Source organism: Rhinolophus ferrumequinum, chromosome 15 (genome assembly GCF_004115265.2).
Source record: "Rhinolophus ferrumequinum isolate MPI-CBG mRhiFer1 chromosome 15, mRhiFer1_v1.p, whole genome shotgun sequence".
NCBI lineage: Eukaryota > Metazoa > Chordata > Mammalia > Chiroptera > Rhinolophidae > Rhinolophus > Rhinolophus ferrumequinum.
In genome coordinates this window covers 3028912-3051815 of record NC_046298.1, presented here as the reverse complement: position 1 = coordinate 3051815, position 22904 = coordinate 3028912, and the positions used below count along the sequence as shown (strand labels likewise).

The 22904-nt window shown below is 41.2% G+C and overlaps 1 protein-coding gene across 2 annotated transcripts in view; it reads left to right on the top strand.

Moving 5' to 3' along the window:
* Window positions 1-21101, top strand: part of NETO2 (neuropilin and tolloid like 2) — a 36826-nt gene extending 15725 nt beyond the window's left edge. The window contains exons 5-9 of one of the 2 annotated variants that reach the window (XM_033129560.1): window positions 1167-1190; window positions 1295-1422; window positions 6802-7030; window positions 19051-19164; window positions 20232-21101. In XM_033129560.1, the coding sequence (XP_032985451.1) occupies window positions 1167-1190; window positions 1295-1422; window positions 6802-7030; window positions 19051-19164; window positions 20232-20812 (1076 nt within the window). In that variant the 3' untranslated portion in view covers window positions 20813-21101. Of the gene's footprint in view, window positions 1-1166; window positions 1212-1294; window positions 1423-6801; window positions 7031-19050; window positions 19165-20231 lie in introns of both variants that reach the window. The other variant, XM_033129559.1, reaches the window with a different exon arrangement.
* Window positions 21102-22904: the final 1803 nt, after the last annotated feature.

Here is a 22904-nt window from a genome sequence, read left to right as displayed (position 1 = left end):
TATAAAATGCAAATGTAAGGTAATATAGTCTAGAAACTAAGCATTTTATTATAATTTATCTATAATTTTAAGTATAAGCCATATAAAGTTCTCATGATACAACTAATAGAGGAAAAAGTTACTTTTCTTCAAAATAAGAAATCTTTACATATAAAGTTGTCTGGTTTTGTTTTTTAATGTTTAAAAACATTATTCAAATAATTAAGAGCATTGTTTTTTTGTCTGTTTTCTCTTTCGGGTATTACACTTGTTTGCAAAACTCTGATTCATGTATAAAGTACCAGTTACTTCAGTTAGTTGATTTAGTTCATAAAACAATCAAGCACTGACCAATTTAATTAGATCACCTATTTTAATATAAACTATTGGTTCTCAGTCTTCTATGAACTACTTCGTAGGGTAGGCTATCCTGTATGTCACCTGTCATCTTTCTTTTCCCTGTCATTGTGAAAAAGCAGCTCACTGGCTACTACTTTCTGTGGTAAATTACACATAACATAAAATTCATCATTTTAACCCTTTTTAAGTGTATGAGTCAGTGGCATTAAGTACATCGACAATGCTGTGTGACCATCACCACTGTCCATCTCCAGGACTTCGTGGGCATCCTGAGCTGAATCCCATTAAACACGAATTCCCCCTTCCCATTCCCTCCAGCCCCTGGTACTTAAAACGTTCTCTGAATTTGACCACTCCAGGTCCCTCACATAGTGGAATCACACAGTGTTTGTCCTTCAGTGTCTCGCTTATTTCAGTTAGGCTCATGTTTCAGGTTCATCCACGTTGTCGCACATGTTAGAATTTCCTTCCCTTTAAGGCTGAGTAATATTCCATGGTATTGTACAGGCCACATTTTGTTTATCCATTTATCCGTCAGTAAACTAGCTACTGCTTTAACAGAATTATGAGTTGCCAGGCAGCATGTAAGTAAGTTATTAATTCATGATGGGATCAAGAGTATAAACATCATCATTTTAAAAACCTTGATCCTATGAGTGAGCACCTGAATATGCTCGTAAATAACCAGTGGTCTGTAGTCTACACCAGTGAAAGCTTCTCCTGTATTGTTACTAAATGTAGCCGTAGACAAACTTAAGAGGTTAAGCCTTAAAGTAACTCCAGAATATCTCAAAATGCCAATAACTTTCTTCTTTTTCCTGTTACAGATCCAGACTTTACTTACCTAGGAGGTATTTTAAATCCCATCCCAGGTTTAGTATATTACCTATTTTTCCTCATGGCGTTTTGGGTCAGTCTTGTTTTTCTTTGAACATCATTCCTCTATTCTTTCTAGATTGCCAGTTTGAGCTCTCGGGAGCTGATGGAATAGTGCGTTCCAGTCAGGTGGAACAAGAAGAAAAAACCAAGCCTGGCCAAGCAGTTGATTGCATATGGACAATCAAAGCTACTCCAAAAGCTAAGGTATAATTAGGTATTGAGTCATTTCAGAGAACATAAGACGTGATCTGCATGGTGTGTTATTTTGGTTTATACAGATATTTACTAATTACATAAACTTTATACAATTTACAACTTTATAAAATTTCTTTCACTTGATTGGGTACCTCCTAAGATCTCAGCATTGTGATAGTTAAATAAGCTACAATGTAAATTTCAGGAGTGTCACACAAACATTAAGATTTTTTTTAAGATTTTTATTTTAAGAAAGTTAAGATTCTTAAAATCTGTGAATTGAAGAGTACAGGATTGATCAGTGTGATCATAGATTCATGAAAAGGTTTTTATGAGAAGGAAGAATAGGTCACAAGAAGTTAAAGTTTTTTGTCACAGGTCTCAGTTGGTGACAGTAGTGTCAAAACCAAAACACCAGTATATTAAGTCTTAGGTCTGTGCTCTTGCTGTGCTGTCCTCTGCTAGTCGTAGAACTTTAACTCTCACAGATTGAGATTCGTTGCTACTTCTGTTTTTTGCTCTTAATTTACTTATTGGAATAGCAACAGAGAAAATTATATTTAATGTGTATGCATGTAAACAAAGAAAAGAGAGAATAAGGGTGGGAGAACAAACCTTAAAGGATTATGAATACCCAATTTACAACTGTGGTAATGTGATGGATTAGATAACCTGAAAGCCCACCTGTTACGAAACACCTGGAAACATTGGATAAAATATAACATATCATTTTAGAAACATAGGAGGGCTCCAAGAAAAGGAGGTAATTCGTATGGAATAGAAATGAAGAGAAAAACTATAACCTAGAGCCATAAACTGAAAACTGAAATGGGCGGCCCAGTGTTCCCTGTGGTCTCAGTGACTGATCACTCGGGTAGACTTGGCAGGGACGTGAATGAACAGCCACACTGAGACCAAAACAGAAAGGCCTGGGGCTCGTGAGCTCTGTGGGATCCATCACATAAAGCTGGGACCCTCAAAGGGAGATGATTACTGCGAGTGGTAGATTAGAAAAACATGCTCCACTAGCACAGGTTGGTAACGAAGAAGCTTATCTTTCCGGGCTCAGTGTCAGGATGGGGCTAAGTCAGGGGTCTCCCCTCAAACTTCATACCTAGAAACCTGTCTTTATTAGAGTTTGGGATATGAATTTACATTGCATGCTCAATCCAGGAACCACTTAGCCCAAAAATTAACAAGATGGTCCCTGGGCTCATAAAACTTTTGAGGCAGCTGGCAAGACCAAACACAGAATAGCCATGCAGGCTACAGGCTTGCCATAGAGAAGCAGGTGAGCTCACAAGCCAAAATTAGAATGCATATAAACAAACAACCCATCACAGGTGACAGCAGACATGATAAACAAGGAGTGTATTAGATCCTTAAGAACTTAAGTGTTTTAAATAGCCTACAAGAAGGAATAAAAAAGATGAGAAAGAAAAATGACAAGGTACACTTGCAAAATAACCAAATAGAACTTCTAGAAGTAACAAGTATAATTATTGAGCAATAAACCTGAGAAAATTACCCAGAATGTACCTTGGGGTGGGGAAAGGGGGCATTGGGGAGTAGCAGTTTAAGAAAATTTTTAAGAACTGACAAAAAGCATGACACACAGTGAGACTCCCGGAAGAAGAAAAAAAAAATGTGTTGACTGACACCCAGCTCCATTAGGCACCACAGACAGTAAGAAAATCTTTAAAACAACTGGAGAGCAAAGAGAGATTGCCTATAAAGAATGACATCAGACTTGCAGTAGCAAACTAGAAGCCAGAAGACAATAGAATAATGTCTTCAAAGTGCTGAGAAAAAAAACTGGCAAGCTAAAATTCTAGAATTCCATATCCAACTAAACTATCATTTAAGAATGAGGGCAAAATTAAGGTACTTGTAGGCAAAAATAATAAACAGGCGAAATTCTACAGTTACAATCCAAGTGTATCCTGTTTCAGAATAACTACAGGAAATTTTGAAAATACAAAACCAGAAAGGAAATACCAGACAAATACCGGATATAGAGAGCTGATATAGCTATTAAAATAGGAAGGCCACTAATTTACAAGGAAAGTATCATTTTAAATTTGGGGTACTAATAGAGCCTCAAAATGTACAAAACATGAATTGGCAATTGCCAGGGAAAATTGATAAATCCACAGTTATCATGGGTAATTTTTTTCACTTCTCAGTAATTAATATGTCAGACAGACAAATGAGTAGTGCCCAAAGGACATAACCAGCACGGTGTGCCTATGGGGCATGGTATCTCGCTCCCAACATCCCGAGAATATGGGTTTTCTGCAAAAGCATGCACGAAACAGTCATAAAAAGTCGTCCCTTCACTAGGAAGGAAAAGAAAGTCTGAAATATATACCAGTGCTTGGTATCAGGCAGAGAGCACCCTCTGACAAAATACAATTAAATTAGGAACCATCAACCACAAGATAACTTTAAAATCCTATATGCTTGAAAACTTAATAATATAGCACTTAGTGAATGATTCATAGGTCAGAAGAAATCAGAATGGAAATTTAAACACATTTAAAACTCAATAACAGTGGAAGTACTACATATCAAACTTGTGGATGCAGCTAAAATTACAACATCGAGGCGAGACCCTCCACCAGCAAAAGGATATGACCCACTGAAGGCTCAGATGATGGTGAGCGTTCTTTAGCAATAGCGTATTCTTAAATTAAGGTGTATACATTGTTTATTTAGACCTAATGCTATTGCACACTGAATAGACTACAGTACAGTGTAAACATAACGTTGGAAGCACTGGGAAGCCAGAAGATTCGTAATACTTGGTTTACTGCAGTACTCGCTTTTTTGCAGTCTGGAGCCCAATCCACAGTATCTCCCTGGTCGGCCTGTCATTCCCATCCCAACTCTAGTGGTGCTTTCTGGGGAACTTGGCAAGCTCATTCCGAAATTCACATAGACGATGAAGGGTCTGGAAGAACCCTGGCAGTGTCGAATAAAAGCAAAGTGGGGTACTTACTCTTGAAGCTAGAGGTGTGGTGGTTGGTTAGTGTGCAGGTGTCACTCGGATATACACACTAATGAAACTGAAGTATCTGAAAGTAGAACTACACGTGGGTGGAAGCTTGGTGTATGTACAAATGGATAGCATTCCCCATCAAAAGCAGATACTCGATAACTGGCACTGCAGCATGTGATGAGTGATGTTAGACCCCTGTCTTACACTTGACATATAATCAATTCTTAACTGTTAAAACTAAAACTTACATGAGAGAGTATAACCTTGGATTAGGAAACAGTTTATTAAAATCAAACACAGACGACACAAAGTATAAACCTTAAATATAAAGTTGGTTAATTTTCCTACATTAAAATAAGCTCAACCTCCAGAACCAGCCAAGATGGAGTAAGCCCACTATAGCTTATCACAACTGAAAACTCTGGACAGAATACAAACAGCAGTACATGAGCATTCTGAGAAGTAACCATTAGAAGGTGGAGTTGGGACGCAAGTCAGACCCTAAATAATGACCGATAAAGGAGGCAAAATTCAGTTTTTTCCTTCTCCTTTGTCTCCTGCCTGATTCATGGAACTCATACCAGGTCCAGACAGCAAGAACTCAGAAATATTGGTCTAGCCAATAACTGACTATATTGGTCTAGCTGACTAACTGAAGGGGGTCCCCCTCCCCCAGCTCTGCCCAAAGTCAGCCCCAGTTCCAGACCCGCCCGCAGTGCAGCAGGACCAAAACCCCAAGAGAAACCCAATTTCCTTAAAGAGTGGAACTGGGGAGAGGATATGATGACGTCTGCAGAGATTTTAGGGCATCCCATTATTTTTTCCCTCTCTCTTCCAGTCAGTCACTCAGAACTCAAAACAGGTTAGGAGACTAAAGTTCTGAGGACAATTTACCTCTCTGGCCACCAGAGGAGCTAGGAAGAGGAAACTATGTTGTCCAGAGGATGGGAAGGAAATCTTGGAGACCAGGCAGGGAGGGAGCTGGACGAGGGAAAGCCCTGATCCTGGCTTACTTAGCCCTGAACTGTATATGCAGGAAACACAGCAAAGGTATCGAGAACCAAATTACCATATAGACCCCTGTCCACATCCCTGAGTGGGGCATGCCCCGGGGCAAGCCCACACAGCACAGCTAAGGCTCTGGAACTGAACCCACACAAAATGGGTATGCAGCCTGAACCTAACCGGGGAGGTTGCCTGCCAAAATAAAACAAACAGCAACAAAAGCAACATTCTCCAGGGTCTCTGTTCTATCCAAAATGTTCAGGGTGTGGGGTGGCCGGTTAGCTCAGTTGGTTAGAGCGTGGTGCTGGTAGCACCAAGGTTGCCAGTTCGATCCCCACATGGGCCACTGTGAGCTGCGCCCTCCTTTGGGAAAAAAAAACAAAATGTCCAGGGTATAATAAATCACTCACATAGAACCAAGGAAATGTGACTAATTCTGAAAGGAAACAACAGTCTGCAGATCCCAACCCTAACAGGACCCAGATAAGGGAATTACCCCTTAAAGCAACACTATTTCCATACTCCCTGAGGTAAAGGTAGACACTCCGGAAATGACTGGAAACAGGTCTCAGCACAGAAATAGGAACTACAAAAAAAGAACCAAGTAGAACTTTTAGAGCTAAAAATGAAAAACATAATATCTGAAATTTCAAAAAAATATTCACCATGGTCCCAATGGGAGAATGGAGATAATAGAGGAAAGCCAGTAAACTTGAAGGTGACTCAGTAGAAACTTCAATGTGAAGTACTGAGAAAATGAGATTGAAAACAGGCCTCGGGGACCTGTGAGGCCATTTCGAGAAAGCTGAAATGATTTGCGGGTAAAATGTTCAAACCACGGAAGTGTGCAGTAGGACAGTGGGTAGCCACGTGATGGGACATCATGGGGACGATTATGGTTATGAAGACTACATTTAAGGTAAAAACACTGATATGTTTCAGCAAAGCGGGACGTGTGTATCTTACAATTAAACCTCGGTTTTGAAAATGTGAAGAAAAATCGAAACTCGCCAGTTAATCACAATGATTGTTAGAGTAATAGAATTATGAGTGATCCTTTTATTTTCCCAATCTGTCCGTACCATGAGATGCTTTTATAATAAGGAAAATATGTATGACGAGCGTCATGGAGCAAAAAGTTTCTTCTCTTAACAGACAAAACACAAACTTTAGGTTCCTTAATGCTTGGTCTCATTGTTAAGGCAACCAAAGAAACAGACCCTTAGTCTTAGTTTTCATACTAATTAGGTATCGGCCTTTTGACTGTTGTTTTTCTATCAGCTGTCAGAATTCAGTCTACCTGTAACTGGATAAGGGAACCGGTGAATTCAAGTTAATGTATCTTTTTTAAAGCAGTGTTTCTCTTGGTTTCCCTGTTGCAGATTTATCTGAGGTTCCTGGATTATCAGATGGAGCACTCCAATGAATGCAAGAGAAACTTCGTCGCGGTCTATGATGGAAGCAGTTCTATTGAAAATCTCAAGGCCAAGTTTTGCAGCACGGTGGCCAATGACGTAATGCTTCAAACAGGAGTGGGAGTGATCCGAATGTGGGCCGACGAAGGGAGCCGGCTGAGCCGGTTCAGAATGCTCTTTACTTCCTTTGTGGAGCGTAAGTAAATAATTCCTATAGCACCAAGATCTTTTACATAATTTTCATTCATTCAGAATACAATTATTGAGTGTTTCCTTTTGACAAAGACTATAAGTCACAGGATGTAGAAAGAAATAAATCTTGGTCCCTCTTCCTAACATGGGTGAAAAAACCCCATGTTAATACATAAATTGCAACACTCCCTTGTTATCAGGCAGTAAACACACCATAGGGAGTGCAGAAAGTGGAGACTTCTCTCAAGATTTTCAAAATGAAAAATAATTACCAGTCGTAGTAATTCAGCATGGTGAGTAATTGTGATTCCGCTCAACCAGGATCACCAAAGATTTAGATAGACGGTGTCTTCATTTCTTCATTTCTTTTTTTAACTTTTGTTTTTAAATAAGCTTATGGAAAGTTGTAAAAATAGTAGCGTTCTCATGTGCTCTTCCCTCGGATTCCCCTAATGTGAACATCCTGCCAAATCCCAGTAAGACTGCATATTGACACTGATAAAATATTATTAACCGACGTACGGACCTTACTCAGATCTCTAGACAAGTTTCCCCAGGAATGTCCTTTCCCGACTCAGGACCCCACGCCGAATTTAGTTGCCAGCTCTCCTGGAATCTCCTCCCCCTGTGACACTTTCTCACCTTTCATGACCTTGATGTATTTGAAGAGAATTGGCCGGTTCCTTAGTAGAATGTCCGTCGGTGTAAGTTTGTCTGACATCTTCTCATGGATTTAATTGAGGTGCCACGTTTCCGTTGAAAACGCCACAGAAACTCTGTGACGTTTGTCAGTGTGCCACACCGGTGAGGGAGGGGACGCACGTGGATTGGCCTGACGTGAACTTGGAGTCCTTCCTCTGGGGCTGTCCACCAGGTCGATCCACCCTACAGCCACTTATGTTTCCCCTCCTGATGAATGAGTCTCTTGGAGACTATGCAGCTGTCCTTTGGCGCACTAATTGTAGCCTTTGCGAAAGGTTTCTGCTGGGGTGTTTACCTGATGGTGCTTTTCTGGTTCCATCCTTCCTCTCCACTTCTTCATTGTGATTCTGCTCTGAAGAAGGCCTGGTTCTTGTTTCCCTCGCTTACTTATTCAGTTACCTGTATCAGTACGAGCTCATGGCTATTGACTTTATCCCATTATTAGATTTAGGATATGTTGATGAATTGTATTATTCTGTAATCCTAACATTATTTGGTTGCTCAGAGTCCCAGCTTTGGCCATGGGGAGATCCTTCAAGGTGGCTCCTGATTGATTGGGCCTGTGTTTTTTTAATCATTTCCTTACTTTCTGTTACCACCTGGTGACCCAGGGCTCAACCTGTTTTGCCTACCTGGCCCTTTCCTTATCTCACTGTGAGAAACTCTCTCTGCTCCAGTATCGCAGTGTATTTACGTGTTCAATCCTAGCATACACATAAAGTCATTTCAGGATTTCTAACCCAATATCCCTCTTAAAAATTTCCTAATTACAGAGTCATTATTTGTATACCGCTCTTTTTGTCTTTAGCCTTACTGTCAAAATACCGTTTTTTTCAGTTACTTAAATTATTTTTCCTCCCTCCTTCCCTTATGGCTATATAATTCATTTGTAATGTTTGGGTTCATTTGTGACTGTTTATATTTTGTTTTCTGTTGCTCCCACAGCATGGTTACTTTATTTGTTTTTTATTTTTGGAGCCCCCAGAACATTACCATTGTTCCCAGGGAGCTATCCACAAAGATGCATTGTCATCCCCTCTTACTTCTACTGTCACAGGCCCATTCCTACCCACTCCGTGTAGGGAACTGCTCACGTAAGTTCTGGGTGTCCTTCCCGTGTTTCTGTTTTTGAACACATGAGCTGATACGTGTGTATTTCCTATGTCCTCCTTTCTCTTGCAAGAAGGGAAACATGTTATACTCTTTGTACTTCGCCTCTGTCACTGAACCATATATCCCGGGCCCGGGCCTTATTAGTTCAGAGATCATTCTGGTTTTTTATAGCTGCACAGTCGTGCATTGTAGGGACAGACTTCAGTCAGTCAGATTTCTGGGCATGTGGTTAGTTGCAGTATTTTGCAGTTACGAGCAGTGTTACAGTCAATAATGTTTGCTGTGTATTTTCATATTCCTGGATGTGTATCCTCAGGATACGTTCCTAGAAAGAAGGAGGGTTACTGACTTAAAAGGTAAGTCAAATGTACTTTAGTTAGGTATTGCCAAACACCTTCCAGAGGGTTGTGTCTTTTTTTACCAAATTGGGTGAAATATACATAACATAAAATTTACCCTCAACCATTTTTAAGTGTAGAATTTAGTGACGTTCAGTACACTCACAGTGTTGTACACCCATCACCACCACCCACTTCCAGAACTTAGGTGTCATCCCAAACTAAAACTCCACACCCTTTAAATAATAAATCAACTCCCCATTCCCACCTCCGCCCAACCCCAGGTAACCTCTATTCTACTGTCTGTCTCTATGAATTTCCCTATTCTAGGTATTTCATACAAGTGGAATCTTGCCATATTTGCCCTTTTGTGTCTGACTTGTTTTACTTAGCATAAAGTCTTTAAGAATGTCAGTTCTTTTTAAGGCTGAACAATGTCCCATGGTATATATAATACAACACTTGGTTTATCCCTTCGTCTGATGATGGATACTTGGGTTGTTTTGACTTTCCAGCTGTTGTAAAAAAGCTTCTGTGAACATTCATATACAAGTATCTGTTTGAATCTCTGCATTGAGTCCTTTGGATTATATATTTAGAAGTGGAATTGCTGGATCCTGTGGAAATTCTACATTTAAATTTTGGAAGACCCACCAAGTGTTTTCACAGTGGCTGCGCCATTTTACGTTTCCATCAGCACTGCAGGGCTGGTCTTCATCCGTGCCAACACTTGCTGTTTTTCATTTTTTTATAATAGCCATCCTAATAGGTATAGAGTGTGTTTTTTCTGTTGTGGCTTGCAGTTGTTTTTCCCTGATGACTAGTAATGTCAGCATCTTTTCATGGGCTGCTTGGCTATTTATATACCTTCTTTAGAGAAATGCCTGTTCAGTCCTTTGCTCAGTTTTGAATTTGTTTGTTGTTTTTTTGTTGTGTTTGTTAAGTTGTAGGAGTTCTTTATTCTGGATATTAATCTCTTATCAGATACATGATTAGCAAACTTGTTTTCCCCTTGTGTGGATTATCTATTCACTGTCTGGGTAGTACCTTTGAGGTACAAACGTTTTTTATTTTGCTGTAGTCCCGTTTATCCGTTTTTCTGTTTTTGTCTAGTGCTTTGGGTGTCAAGAAATCATTGCCAAAGACAATGTCCTGAAGCTTTTCTTCTGTGTCTTCTTCTAAGGATTTTACAGTTTTCACTCACACATTTATGTCTTCGATCCACTTTGAGTTAATGTTTTTATATGGTGTGAGGTAAGGGCCCAGCTTCATACATTTGCATGTAGATATCCAGTTTTCCCAGCACCATGTGTTAAAAGTGACTGTCCTTCCCCATTGACGGGCTTGACAGCCTTGCCAAAAATCAGTTGACCTTGTATATGTGAGAACTTACTTTGGGACTTTCTGTTCTATTTCAGGGGTCTGTATGACTGTCCCAATGCCACTCGCAACTGGTTTGATGACTGTAGCTTTGTAATAAATTCTGAAACCAGGAAGTGTGAGTCCTCCAACTTTGTTATTCTTTTTCAAGGTTGTTTTGGCTATTTAGGGTCCGTTGATATTGCATGAGTTTTACAATTTTCTACTTCTACAAAACACTGTTGAGGTTTGGTAAGCTATGTGATTTTTATAAATTCTAAGTTTGTAAATATAAAGGTGTAACAGTAAGATGTTATCAGATATTTTTCTTGAGCAATTTGGAGATTAGTAGTTTTTCCCTTTCCTTATCATTTCAAGATATTATATTATTATTCCATGGATTCTATATTAAAATCATGCTTGGATGTGACCATATACAGGCTTTCTTATAGCAGAACTCCTTCGTCTATAATATTAAAGGACTCTATGAACTGCTAGATGGTCACATGGGTGAGGAAGCTGATTTAGCCAACCAGCCTTCTTACCTGCCTTCCATTCATTTATTTAATATTTGTCATCTGAGGTGCTGTGTTTGCTATGAAGATACAAAAATGGATGAAACAGTTCCTGTCCTAAAGGATCTTGTAGTCACTTGGGTAAGGTGACGTATGCAAATGAGGACTGACTAATGTACGGCTAAGACAAAGACCATTTGCGGCAGAAAACAGAGCTTTCTTATTAAATATCCAAGACCCTTCTAGCAGGCAGCCTCGGTTATGGGCCATGGACCTTGAGGGCCGGTCCTTTGAGTTTATGCTTGAGGGTAAGATTTTAGAAGGTAGAAATGTTCATGGAGGTTTTCATTCCACGCTGAGGCAAGAGAATGAACAAAGGCATAGACCAAAGCTATTTTGGGCACAAGAAGTAGTGGGAAAAAAGCATAGAGAAACGAGCCTGGAAAGGTGGATGAAAGCTCGACATTAAATGCCTTTAAACTAGAGGCTAAATTTAGACTTTACGTTGCAGGCACTGGGGAGTTTTGTAGGGTTTTGTGCTATACAATGACACAATCACAGCTGTGCATTCATTGGGGCGTGGAGACTAGTTAGGGGGTCACCTCCATTGTCCAGGTGGGAAACAGGAGTGTCTGACCCAACGCAGTGATCTGAGAATAGAGGACACTTGTGGAGACAATCGGAAAGATGTGGTGACTAATCAAGAATGAAAAGTAACAATGAGTGGGAGATACCTACGATTTGGGGTCTGGCGGACTTGAAAAATGAAAATTGAACAGGCGAGAGGGAGAAAGTGCTGAATGACTTTGGATATAGTGAGTTCCTGAGCAGTTAGAAATGTCAGAAGCTCAGCAGGGTGTTTCCCGTGAGCCAAGTACTGCGCTTCCTGTGACCTCAGGGACGGAGCCGCAGTGCATTTCTATAAAACATTTTTAATTTGAGAACTTATCAGACGTGCAAAATAAAAAACAGTGGTACAGAGGCTGTTTCACTGTTTCAGATAACTACCTATCGGTGCTTGATACAGAGATATAGTTGGTGAGAGAACCTTTGACCTTTTTTTCCGTTAATGTGTTCCCGACGTCGTACCTACTCTGTCCAGTACACTGTCCATCAGCCACGGGTAGCCAGTAAGCGCTTACGATGTGGCCATTCTAGATTGAAATGTGCTGTAATTATAACACTATATCCCAGATTTCAAAGACTTGGTGTGAAATTAAGAATGTAAATTATCTCATAATGTTTTACGTGCCAACCTCGGAGATATTGGGGGCTCAGTTCCAGACCACCGCAATAAAGCGACTCACACGAATTTTTTGCTTTCCCAGTGCACATAAAAGTTATGTTTACACTATGCTGTGGTCTATTAAGTGTGCAGCAGCATTGTCTAAAACACAATACACACCTCAATTTAAAAATACCTTATCGCTAAAAAATGCTGACATCCTCTGAGCCCTCAGCGGATCATAGTCTTTTCACTGGTGGAGGCTCTGCCCCCACGCTGATGGCTGCTGACTGATCAGGGTGGTGGCTGCTGAAGGGTGGAGTGTCTGTGGCAATTTCTTAAAATAAGACAACAGTCAAGTTTGCCTCATTGATTGACTCTTTCTCCAAAGATTTCTATGTAGCATGCGATGCTGTTTGACAGCATTTTATCCACAGAACTTCTTTCAAAATTGGAGTGAGTCCTCTCAAACCCTGCCACTGCTTTCCAACTAAGTTTATGTAATATATAAGTCCTTTGTTGTCATTTCAACAATCTTCACAGCATCTTCATCAGGAGTAGATTCCATCTTAAGAAACCACTTTAGCTGCTCATCCGTAAGAAGTAATTGCTCATCCATTCAAGTTTTATCATGAAATTGCATCAATTCATTCACACCTCCAGGCTCCACTTCTGATTCTAGTGCTCCTGATGTTTCCACCACATCTGCGCTTACTTCTTCCACTGAGTCTTGAACCCTCAAAGTCATCCATGAGGGTTGGAATCCACTTCTTCCAAACTCCTGTTAATGTGGATATTTTGAAAGTTCTAGTTGTCATCTTCTTCCAATAAAAGACTCATCTACACTGAAAATCTGTCCTTCAGCCTAGCCAGTTTCATTCATTATCTTAGCTAGACCTTCACCTGGCACTTTTATGTTATGGAGACGGCTTCTTTCCTTAAGCCTCATGAACCAACCTCTGCCAGCTTCACACTTTTCCTCTGCAGCTTCCTCACCTCCCAGGCTTCACAGAATTGAAGAGAAGCAGGGCCTTGCTCTGGATAAGGCTTTGGCTTAAGGGAATGCTGTGGCTGGTTTGACCTTCCATCCAGACCACTAAGACTTTCTCTGTATCAGCACTAAGGCTGTTTCACTTTCTTATCACTCCGTGTTCACTGGGCTTGTACTTTTAATTTCCTTCAAGAACGTTTCCTTTGCTTTCACAGCTGGGCTGTTTGGCACAAGAGGCCCAGCTTTCGGCCTGTCTTGGTTTTCAACATGCCTTGCTCAGTAAGCTTAATCATTTCTAGCTTTTGATTTAAAGGGAGGGCTGTGTGACTCTTCCTTTCACTTGAACACTGAGAGGCCATTGTAGGGTTATTAACTGGCCTAATTTCAATATTATTGTCTCAGGGAACAGGGAGGTTCCACGGAGAGGGAGAGAGATGGGGAACGGCCGGTCAGTGGAGCAGTCAGAACACACAGCATTTATTATCCATTAAGCTCGCCGTGTGATGTGGGTGCAGTTCGTGGCGCCCAAAACAATTACAGTAGTAACATCAAAAATCACGGTAACAAATATAATAATAAACTGTGAAATATCGTATTACCAAGATATGACACAGAGACACGAGGTGGGCAAATGCTGTTGGAAAAATGGCGTCAACAGACTTGCTCCAGGCAGGGCTGCCACGGACCTTCAGTTTGTAAGAGAACAACTCAATATCTGAGAAGCAAAATAAAGTGAAGCACAATCAAACGAGGTGCATAGATTCCATACTACAGGGAGAGTGTGTGGGATACTGTTCCAGGGCTCCCAATACCACCCACACGTCAGGCGATTTGCCAGGAGGACTCACAGGAAGCTGCACACACTGGACTCTCAGCGAAGGTTTGTTCCAGTGGAAGGATACGAGGTGGGATCAGCAACGAAAACAAGGCCGAGTCTGGAGAAGGCCTTTCCTTTCACAGGCTTCCGTTCTGCTCGCGGCCCCCTCGGAGGGCCAGCCCCGCCCCCGAGGCCGCACTGAGCAGACTCATCTCTCCTGCAGGAAAACACACAGCAACGTGGCAATGTTTCTGCCCCGCGAGGCCCACTGGGGACTCAGCGCCCAGAGTTTGGGGAGCTGGTCACCTAGGCACTCTGCCTTGCGCGTGCCAAAATTCTAGACTCACAGAAGGAAAGCAGGTATTGTGCATACATGACATTGTTAACACTAACTCTAGGCCCCATGAACTTCCCTGTCAGTCATGAGTGGAGGAGAGGCACGTCCCCAGATGCCCGCTAAGGGCCAGCGTGCAGGGGGCCCTCCTGAAGGAGGCAGCCTCGGTCCTGTAGTACGTGTGGGTTAAAGCAACTATTCTTAAAGTTAATTCCACCTGTTAACTGTTAAAGACCTTTTCATGTGACTACTTGCTCAGAGTTTTGGCTCACATTTATTTTGAGGCAGCTCTGGCCTAAGTGTTACGTGAAAATTCTTCTCTAATGTGTTCGGTAGTATTTTCCCTATATACGCATACACTAATGATTTCTCCGTTAGTACAAATCTGATAAGTAGATGTATGAAAAGCCTTCTTCAAGCGGTATCTTTACACTAAGTGAGCACAACCAGAAACTAAGCTGAAGGGGCAGTAGGCTTAGCTCCATGTCCCAAATTTAGCTTTATTACTGAAGAGCAGGAAGAAAACCACCCCTCCAAAAATAAAGGATGTTATAAATTTGAATAAAATAGAAGTTCCGTTTGAAAATCTCCTTTTGACAAGCAAGTTTGAGAGCGTCAAACAGTGCGTTTTACATGCTCATCGTTAATTCAGGTTGTTAACCTTTTTCTTTTGTTCTTCTCTAAGCCGTTAATGGTTTGTGATTGTTGGGACTCCATCCATGAAAGCAGTCAGTGTTTCAGGAGACGTTATATAAATGGGCTAGTCCGCATGAGAGAGGCACGTCATACCTCCTCGTCGTAGACTGCAGCTGTGACTAAAAATAGTGTAACTCAGCTAAAGTGAGTGAAATAGAATAGCAATGAGGGTAGGCTTGACATCTTCCCAAGCACTGAATACGAATGCATACCCCACTCTCTAAGAAATGGTGTGGTTTGAGGAAAAGAGTTTCTAGAACTAGAATTGTGAACGCAGCAGAAGACACGTTTTTAGACTATAAATCCGTAACGTGATTATTTCCAGGGACATGTGGCCTGCAGGCCCCTTGCGGGCTTAATTGAAGGACAGCCATCCTTCAGCATCACTGCCACCTCTCTGCAGAGTGGAGCTGAAATTCTAACCCTTCTTCTTCACCACGCCATGGCCCCTGAGTGAAAGGGGAAGGTCCAGGGTCCCCCGGCTGTAAGTAGAGAGCCGTTCAGAACTGGCATTATTTTTGCTGTTTGTCCCTTTGCATAGTTTTGAATTGAGGCATCTCTTCAGCATCCCACGTCAATAACTGATACTTTGATTCTTGTTATAAGCAGCTGTGCTTGTCCATTGACAACCCATAAAGCCTAATGTATTTGTAATTACAAATAAAACATATATTTCTGCGAAACAAAGTCTGACAGTATCAGTGCTGCTTTCTAATTGCTTTAAATAATGTGGCAGGGCCGTTGTAGAGAGTTCTACAATGAAAACGGAGGGTACTTTCCTCTCACTATTCAGTGAGAAACACTGAGCAGAAAACCTGTCCTTTTTTCACCATTTTGAAGCTATAAAGAGCCATCAAAATGCAGGCACATCATGTACTGTGGATAAACTGTAAGAGCTAATGATAGTTTGACTCAGAACATCCGCGTTTCTAGAAGTCACAGTGCTATTTATAACCTCACTCAACCTGTCTTGAAAAATAGCTTCTTTCCTGTATTCCCATTTGCAAACTGGATAAAATAGGTAAAATTAGAATTCAACATGTATTATGATATAGTGTGATACAGAATTATCGTATGAGAGATGAACAAAAAAACAGAAAACTCCAGATTTCAGAAATGAGGAATTAAAAGCTTGCTATGTGTTCTCTAAGCCATTTGTGACATCTTAAAGCGCTCATTTGCATCATTCAGTTTTACGATATATGTGATGCAACTGAAGTGGGTGCACTAGTTAATTTTGTACTTAAAATACCACCGTGTGTCTTCGTTGGCTTTTCTGCTTTTAATCTAATGGTTTATATGTAACCTTCTGATGAGCTTTGAAACCCTCCAGCATTTTTTAAGAACCATGAAATACTTATTTCATTCAGTAGTTTAAATGATACGATCTTGACAGGTTAATGGTCTCTCAGTAAATTCCTTATTATACACTATTTTTTGCACTTAGATTGAGAACAGGAGTGTCAGTGTGGTTGGGAGGCTAATTTCGTAGCCTCGTCAGATCTTAGAACCAGAAGTCTGAGGGGGCCCACAGTCCATCCCGTTCATTCAGAAGAGGAAGCGACACCCAGAAGGCAAACTGTGTTAGAGTCACAGGGGATCTGCTGGCACCCTGAAGTTCCTGTTTGTTGCTAGTCCATTGCTTTTTCCACTTGGGCCTCACAGCACCGTCCTTCACACTTCTGGGTGGTTTTAGAACCTTTAGTCATGAGAGCCACGGAGGGGTTGTCATACTTGAACTATGGTGGGTCAGTACTCAGCAAATAAGTGAGCTTCAGAGTCTGGTGTGGAGACTTCTTAATCATGTGTAGATGAAAGTCACACCTAAACTCCAACTGACTTACAGTGGGGGCGACAAGGGGGCAACGAGCCCAAGTTCTTGGTGATGACCTGTGGGTTACCTCCTGCCGCAGTGGAGCCTGGGTGCAGACTACCTTTGTGGGGGTCTGCTTTACAAAGAGGTTGTGTTTGCTCTTTAACAGCAAAGCAGCGTCAAATGTTCTGTTTACCTACGTCTGTCAGACTACCTTTCAGGTTTTCTGGGGACGCAATAATGCCTGTTTTTCCAGCCCGTGTTCAGAGCCAATTGAGAAATAGACAAAGTGGATCAGGCAGGTGGACACCAAACCATCGGTTTTATTCCTGACAATGCCATCGGAGAATGTGGTTAGATCTTCCCAAGCTGCCTGTGACCAACCCAAAGAGAGAGGGAAAGAAATACTAAATTCATGGCTATTGTTTACATGGGGTTCATTGTATATTTATTAAAAGGAAGATAGTATGTAGCGAAATAAACCCTACTTACTATTAGTCTAGTAAAGTTTTTCCAAGAAAATGTAAAAAAATATTTGAGGTTTATGAGCATGATATAGAACAATACTAAGTTCTCCTTCCTTGGTGAAATGTGTATTTTTTTGAAAATAAGAAATGTAGAATTTTTTTAGGCAGGAAATACATTTTGTTTGATTATATTCTCGGGAGTCAGATGGTTAGTTGATTCAGGGACGGAGGGTGGAGAGGTAGGAGGCGTGGGTTCTGTCACACCTCTACAGAAGTGGGCAGATAAGCTGTCCCGCTTCTGGGCTTCGGGATTTTTGCATGCCTGTACACTGCCATACGTGACACTGCCGTGTTGGCACTTCTGACTCCGTCTAAGACTTTATTTCCTAACAGAAGTAAGCACCCTGAGTCACAGGCCGGTATAACACACAGTTACATGTACACGGGAAGTGCTAAACCGAGGAGAATATAGCGTGTGACAGGAGCACACAGGCGTCACTAGCCATCTAGGAGAACGAGGGGACTCTCCACGGAGAGGGCGGCGTCTGGGATGATCCTGGAAGATGAGCAGGGGGCCAGTCACCAGGAAGGGAAAGGAGGAGACATTTCAGATTGAAAGGACAGCTTACACAGAACAGGAGAGTACATGCTATGTATGTAGGCCATGTATCTTTATTTAAAAAAATTTTTTTTAATTCCTAAGTTTTTTTTTTCTTGTGGTAAAATCTACGTAACATAAAATTCAGCATTTTAACCATTGTAAGTGTACAAGTCGGTGGCATTCAGTGCATCCACATTGTTGTACAACCATCACCACCATCCTCTCCAAAACGTTTTCATCTTCCCAAACCGAAATTCTGTGCTCACTAAACACTTATCCCCACCCTCCTCTCCCCCGTTCCGATACCCTGTATGCTACTTTCTGTCTCTGTGAAGGCTACTTCTCTAGGTACCTCGTCTGAGTGGAATATTTATCTTTTTGTGTCTTGGCTTCTTTCACTTAGCGTAACGTTTTCAAGGTTCATTCAGTTGTAGCATGGATCCGTTTCATTCGGAATTTTAAGTCTGAATAATATTCCATTGTTTGTACATACTGCATTGTGGTTAGCCTTCATCGACAGATATTTGGGTGGTTTCTACCTTTTGACTTTGTGAATAAAACTGCTGTGAATATCAGTGTGCAGTATCTGTGCGTTCCTGCTTTCAGTTCTTTTGGGTGTAGACCTAGCAGTGGAGTTGCTGGATCATGTGGCAATCCGTGTACGTTTTCAGGACCTGCCATCCTGTTGTCCACAGCAGCTGCAGCATTTGACCTGCCCACCGGCAACGCACAAGGGTTCCAGTGTTTCCACATTCTGACCAACATTTCCTTTAAACTTGTTGAAAAAATTTACCTGGCTACTTACTAGTTCCATAAGACCCATGAGAAATACATTCACCTTGTCATTACATTAAAAGCAACCTTTTGGTACCCAGTGTAAGTAAAACTTTACGTGCATCAGGCAATAGTGGCCTTCGTCTTAGGGCTTGTGCAGTAGCGTGTATTCATGGGAAGGCCTCTGAGGTAAGACACTGCATAACAGTATCTAAATCAAGATGAATTCCTCATCTGTATGCCTTCTGTTCTTAGCGGTAGTTTTCCTTTTTCCTACAGCTCCCTGCACAGACAGCACTTTCTTCTGCCACAGCAACATGTGCATCAATAATTCGTTAGTCTGCAATGGTGTTCAGAACTGCGCGTACCCGTGGGATGAAAACCACTGTAAAGGTGAGAGTCCTCTGGCGAAGGCCAACCTTTCAGAGAGAAAAGTGGCCATTGCCTTTTGTTAAGAATGACCTAAAATGTTGTTCTCCACAACCGTGCTTTAATACAAATGTTCTTTACGATGCATCGCCGACTTCTGGATGTGGTAAAAACAAAGAAAAACACTTAACAGTCAAACTGTGTTCTGTATCTTAAGTTGTTCAAAAGTTCGTCATAGTATTTCTTGCCCTTGTTGTCTTAGTCATTTGTGTTGCAAAGATACTTTATTCTCAAAATAATTTAGAAGGTGACCTAGAGTATAGTTATTTTTTAAATTATATAGAAGTACTATTTAATACAAATCAACTGATGGATTTGGTCTTACAGTATAAAACATACTCATTGTAAGAACTGCTCTTTTTTCATTTCATAAAACGTCCTACGTCTTATTTCCAGTATATACTCCCTGAAAGAGCAGTGAGGTTCTGATAACAGTTGTATGTCTACCAGCCAGTTATCAGATCAGTGTCTCAGTACGAAAGTTTACCTACCTTTTAGTCTTCCAGGGGTCGATCAGGAGCTTACTATGAAAAGCTAATGTGATCTGCTATGGCTGCCCTTAAGTACTTGACACGCAGTATTGTCAGTAGAGCCTGACAGCATGCCTGGGGGCTGCGTCCCATCCTCTTAGTTCTCTTGCGCGGCAAGCCATCAGTAGATGCTGTGGAGTGCTGGAACCCACTGTGCAGCAGAAAGCTAAACGTTATAGAGCAAGAGGATTTGTTTTGGCATTTTCTATATTCGTGTATTGAATTTGATTTGCAAATTGTATGCGTTCATGTGCCTTCCGCGTAAAGAACCCAGCAAGTCCTTTGTCTTTTTTGTAATCTGTCTAGCCATACTATGATTGGTTGGTTTAACCAGAAATCCTAATAGGACTATTTTATTTTTTGTTTTGAAACCTAATTTTAAATTGTGTCATCTGTGGTGTAGGTGACCCAAGTGTTCTGCTTTACCTAAAAATACTACTTTGTGACAGGATTCGCTAATGAATTTTGAAAGCCTCACCGTTTCTCTCTCTCTTTCCGCAGAAAAGAAACAAGCAGGACTGTTCGAACAAATCACTAAAAGTCACGGAACGATCATCGGCATCACATCGGGGGTCGTCTTGGTCCTCCTCGTTATTTCTGTTTTAGTACAAGTGAAGCAGCCTCGGAAAAAAGTCCTGGCTTGCAAAACCGCTTTTAACAAAACGGGCTTTCAGGAAGTCTTCGACCCTCCTCATTACGAACTGTTCTCCCTGCGGGACAAGGAGGTGTCCGCGGACCTGGCCGACCTGTCGGAGGAGCTGGACAACTACCAGAAGATGCGCCGCGCCTCGGCCGCGTCGCGCTGCATCCACGACCACCACTGCGGGGCACAGGCCGCCAGCGTCAAGCCCAGCAGGACCAATCTCAGCTCCGTGGAGCTCCCTTTCCGAAACGACTTTGCACAGCCACAGCCGATGAAAACATTCAATAGCACCTTCAAAAAGAGTAGCTACACGTTCAAACAGGCCCACGAGTGCCCTGATCAGGCCCTGGAAGACAGAGTCATGGAGGAGATGCCCTGCGAGATCTACGCCCGCGGCCGGGAAGACTGTGCACAAGCGTCCATATCCATCGACTTTTAATCCTTCTCCGCGGCAGGTGACGCTGGCGAAGTGTGCACATCCCGGCCTGCGCAGCACCCCGTGTTCTCGGCAGCCAGCCCTTCGCTCCCATCAAAACGAGGGAGACCTTCCTGTCCCGATAACCTATTCTAATGAAGTTTTTATGATCTCAGGCAGTCAGTTTATGTTGAAGCAACCGAGGAACTCACTCCATTCAGTGAAAAAATTAATAATCATCCCTCGGCTTGGCGTCGTAAACAAAGCACCGGTTAGATGGCGTTGGAGGAGGGGAGCGGGCTCTGGGGGCTCGCGGAGCTGGCGCAGGGGCTCGGGGAGCGGGCGCTGGGGGCGCAGGGAGCGGGCGCAGGGAGCCTGTTAGTTTCTGCCCCAGGAATGTGCTCCTGAGCCCGGTGAAGATCCTGATCCCCCAATAAGTTCAAAATAAGGGTGTTTTTTACATTCCTTTTATTTTTTTCTCTCTGAATTTCATTTGTTTTGTAAGCCAGTAATTTTCCAATTTCATTTTCTTACATAAATATAAGTGGTTCATGTACCACACGTATTCCCACATTGGGCATTTGTTCTAGAATTTGTCAAAATATGATAGTTACTGTGGTTAGTGCCAATTAAGGCCCAGAGTTATGTTTCGTCCATCTGTTTCTTCCTGACTGATTTCTATACCGTTGTCTTTTAATTACTGGATCCTTCATCTTTATTTTCTGTGAGAAGTAGATGATATGATTTATCACCTTTAAGTCATATTTTTGTCTTAGTTATATTATACTACAAAATTTCATCAGTCTAGGGTGTATGTACCATTGCCAGTTGTGACTAAAAACTGGAAAAAGATGAAAACTTCGGAATCCTTTGAAATTTCCAAATTTGCTCACTTCAGTGATAGTCCGTTCATTCCTGCGAGCGGAGTCTTTGAATTCTTTTTGGGGAGACCTGTAATTATGTTTATTCCCAGTGTTTCTCATCACCAGATGTGTCTCCTATTATTTTTACAAAAAGATTATTTAGTGCTCTTTGTATCAGTTTATCTTACAGCGTATGGTAACCAAGATTGTATGAGAGAGTTAAAGGAGAATTCCTGAAAAACTGTACAAGCCTTTAGATTGCTTCTTACTTGGGACAATACATTTTTCTAGTTCTTACCAAGAATAACAACTTCCACTTTTTTTTAAACTGCACTTTTGACCTTATTTTTTTTATGGTATATAAACAATAATTTATAAACATAGTATAAAAACTCATTGTGTTTTTTTAGACTTTTGATATTATTTGATACTGTACAAACTTTATTAAATCCAGATTAAAGGCCTACATGACAGATTTCTTTCAGTGTTCGCATTAGCAGCTCTGTACGCTCTGATGGAAATGTACACCGTCATTTATTGTAAAGGCCGTGACAAGTGTACGTAAGCTTTTTGTTTCATTTTGTTATTGCATTTGGTTTATGATAGATTTTTCACTGTGTGATATTTATTCTAAATTACTACACAAATCTTGCATTAAAATATACATTGTTACATGATTCCTCAATCAGGTGATTTATGGCACTGACGTTTTGGATTTTAAGATATATATGGAAAGGAATCCATTTATTGAATGATAACTAATACAGACATGCCATTCAAATGAGATAAATTCTCATTATATTTTTGTAGTAAATTCTCAATGACATGAGAAATCAAAGTTTCACTGGATTTTGTTAATTCTTTTAAATATCACATCTGTGTTTTCTCAGATTAGTGAAAACTGTGACCTGAAATATGATACATGTATAATACTCCTTCAAAATGATTCTTATATCACTTTTATTTACAGTGCATAATGTCCAGAAGATAGGAAAAACTACACATAGCATATTTATGATTTAAGGTTTTTTTAAGTCAGCATAATTTCTTGTTTTAAAAATGCAACTTGGGAAGGTAAAAAGACTTAATGAATGTAGTATTCAGTGAGCTGATGAGGCAGAGCCAGATTAGATAGCTAAATTCTCTCAACAGCGACGCTGAATAGGCAGTTTAATGAGTTACTTGCCAGCCAACATGTGAACGGCATAGTAAATACGTACTTAATATAATAATAACTGATCTCATTCTTCCGT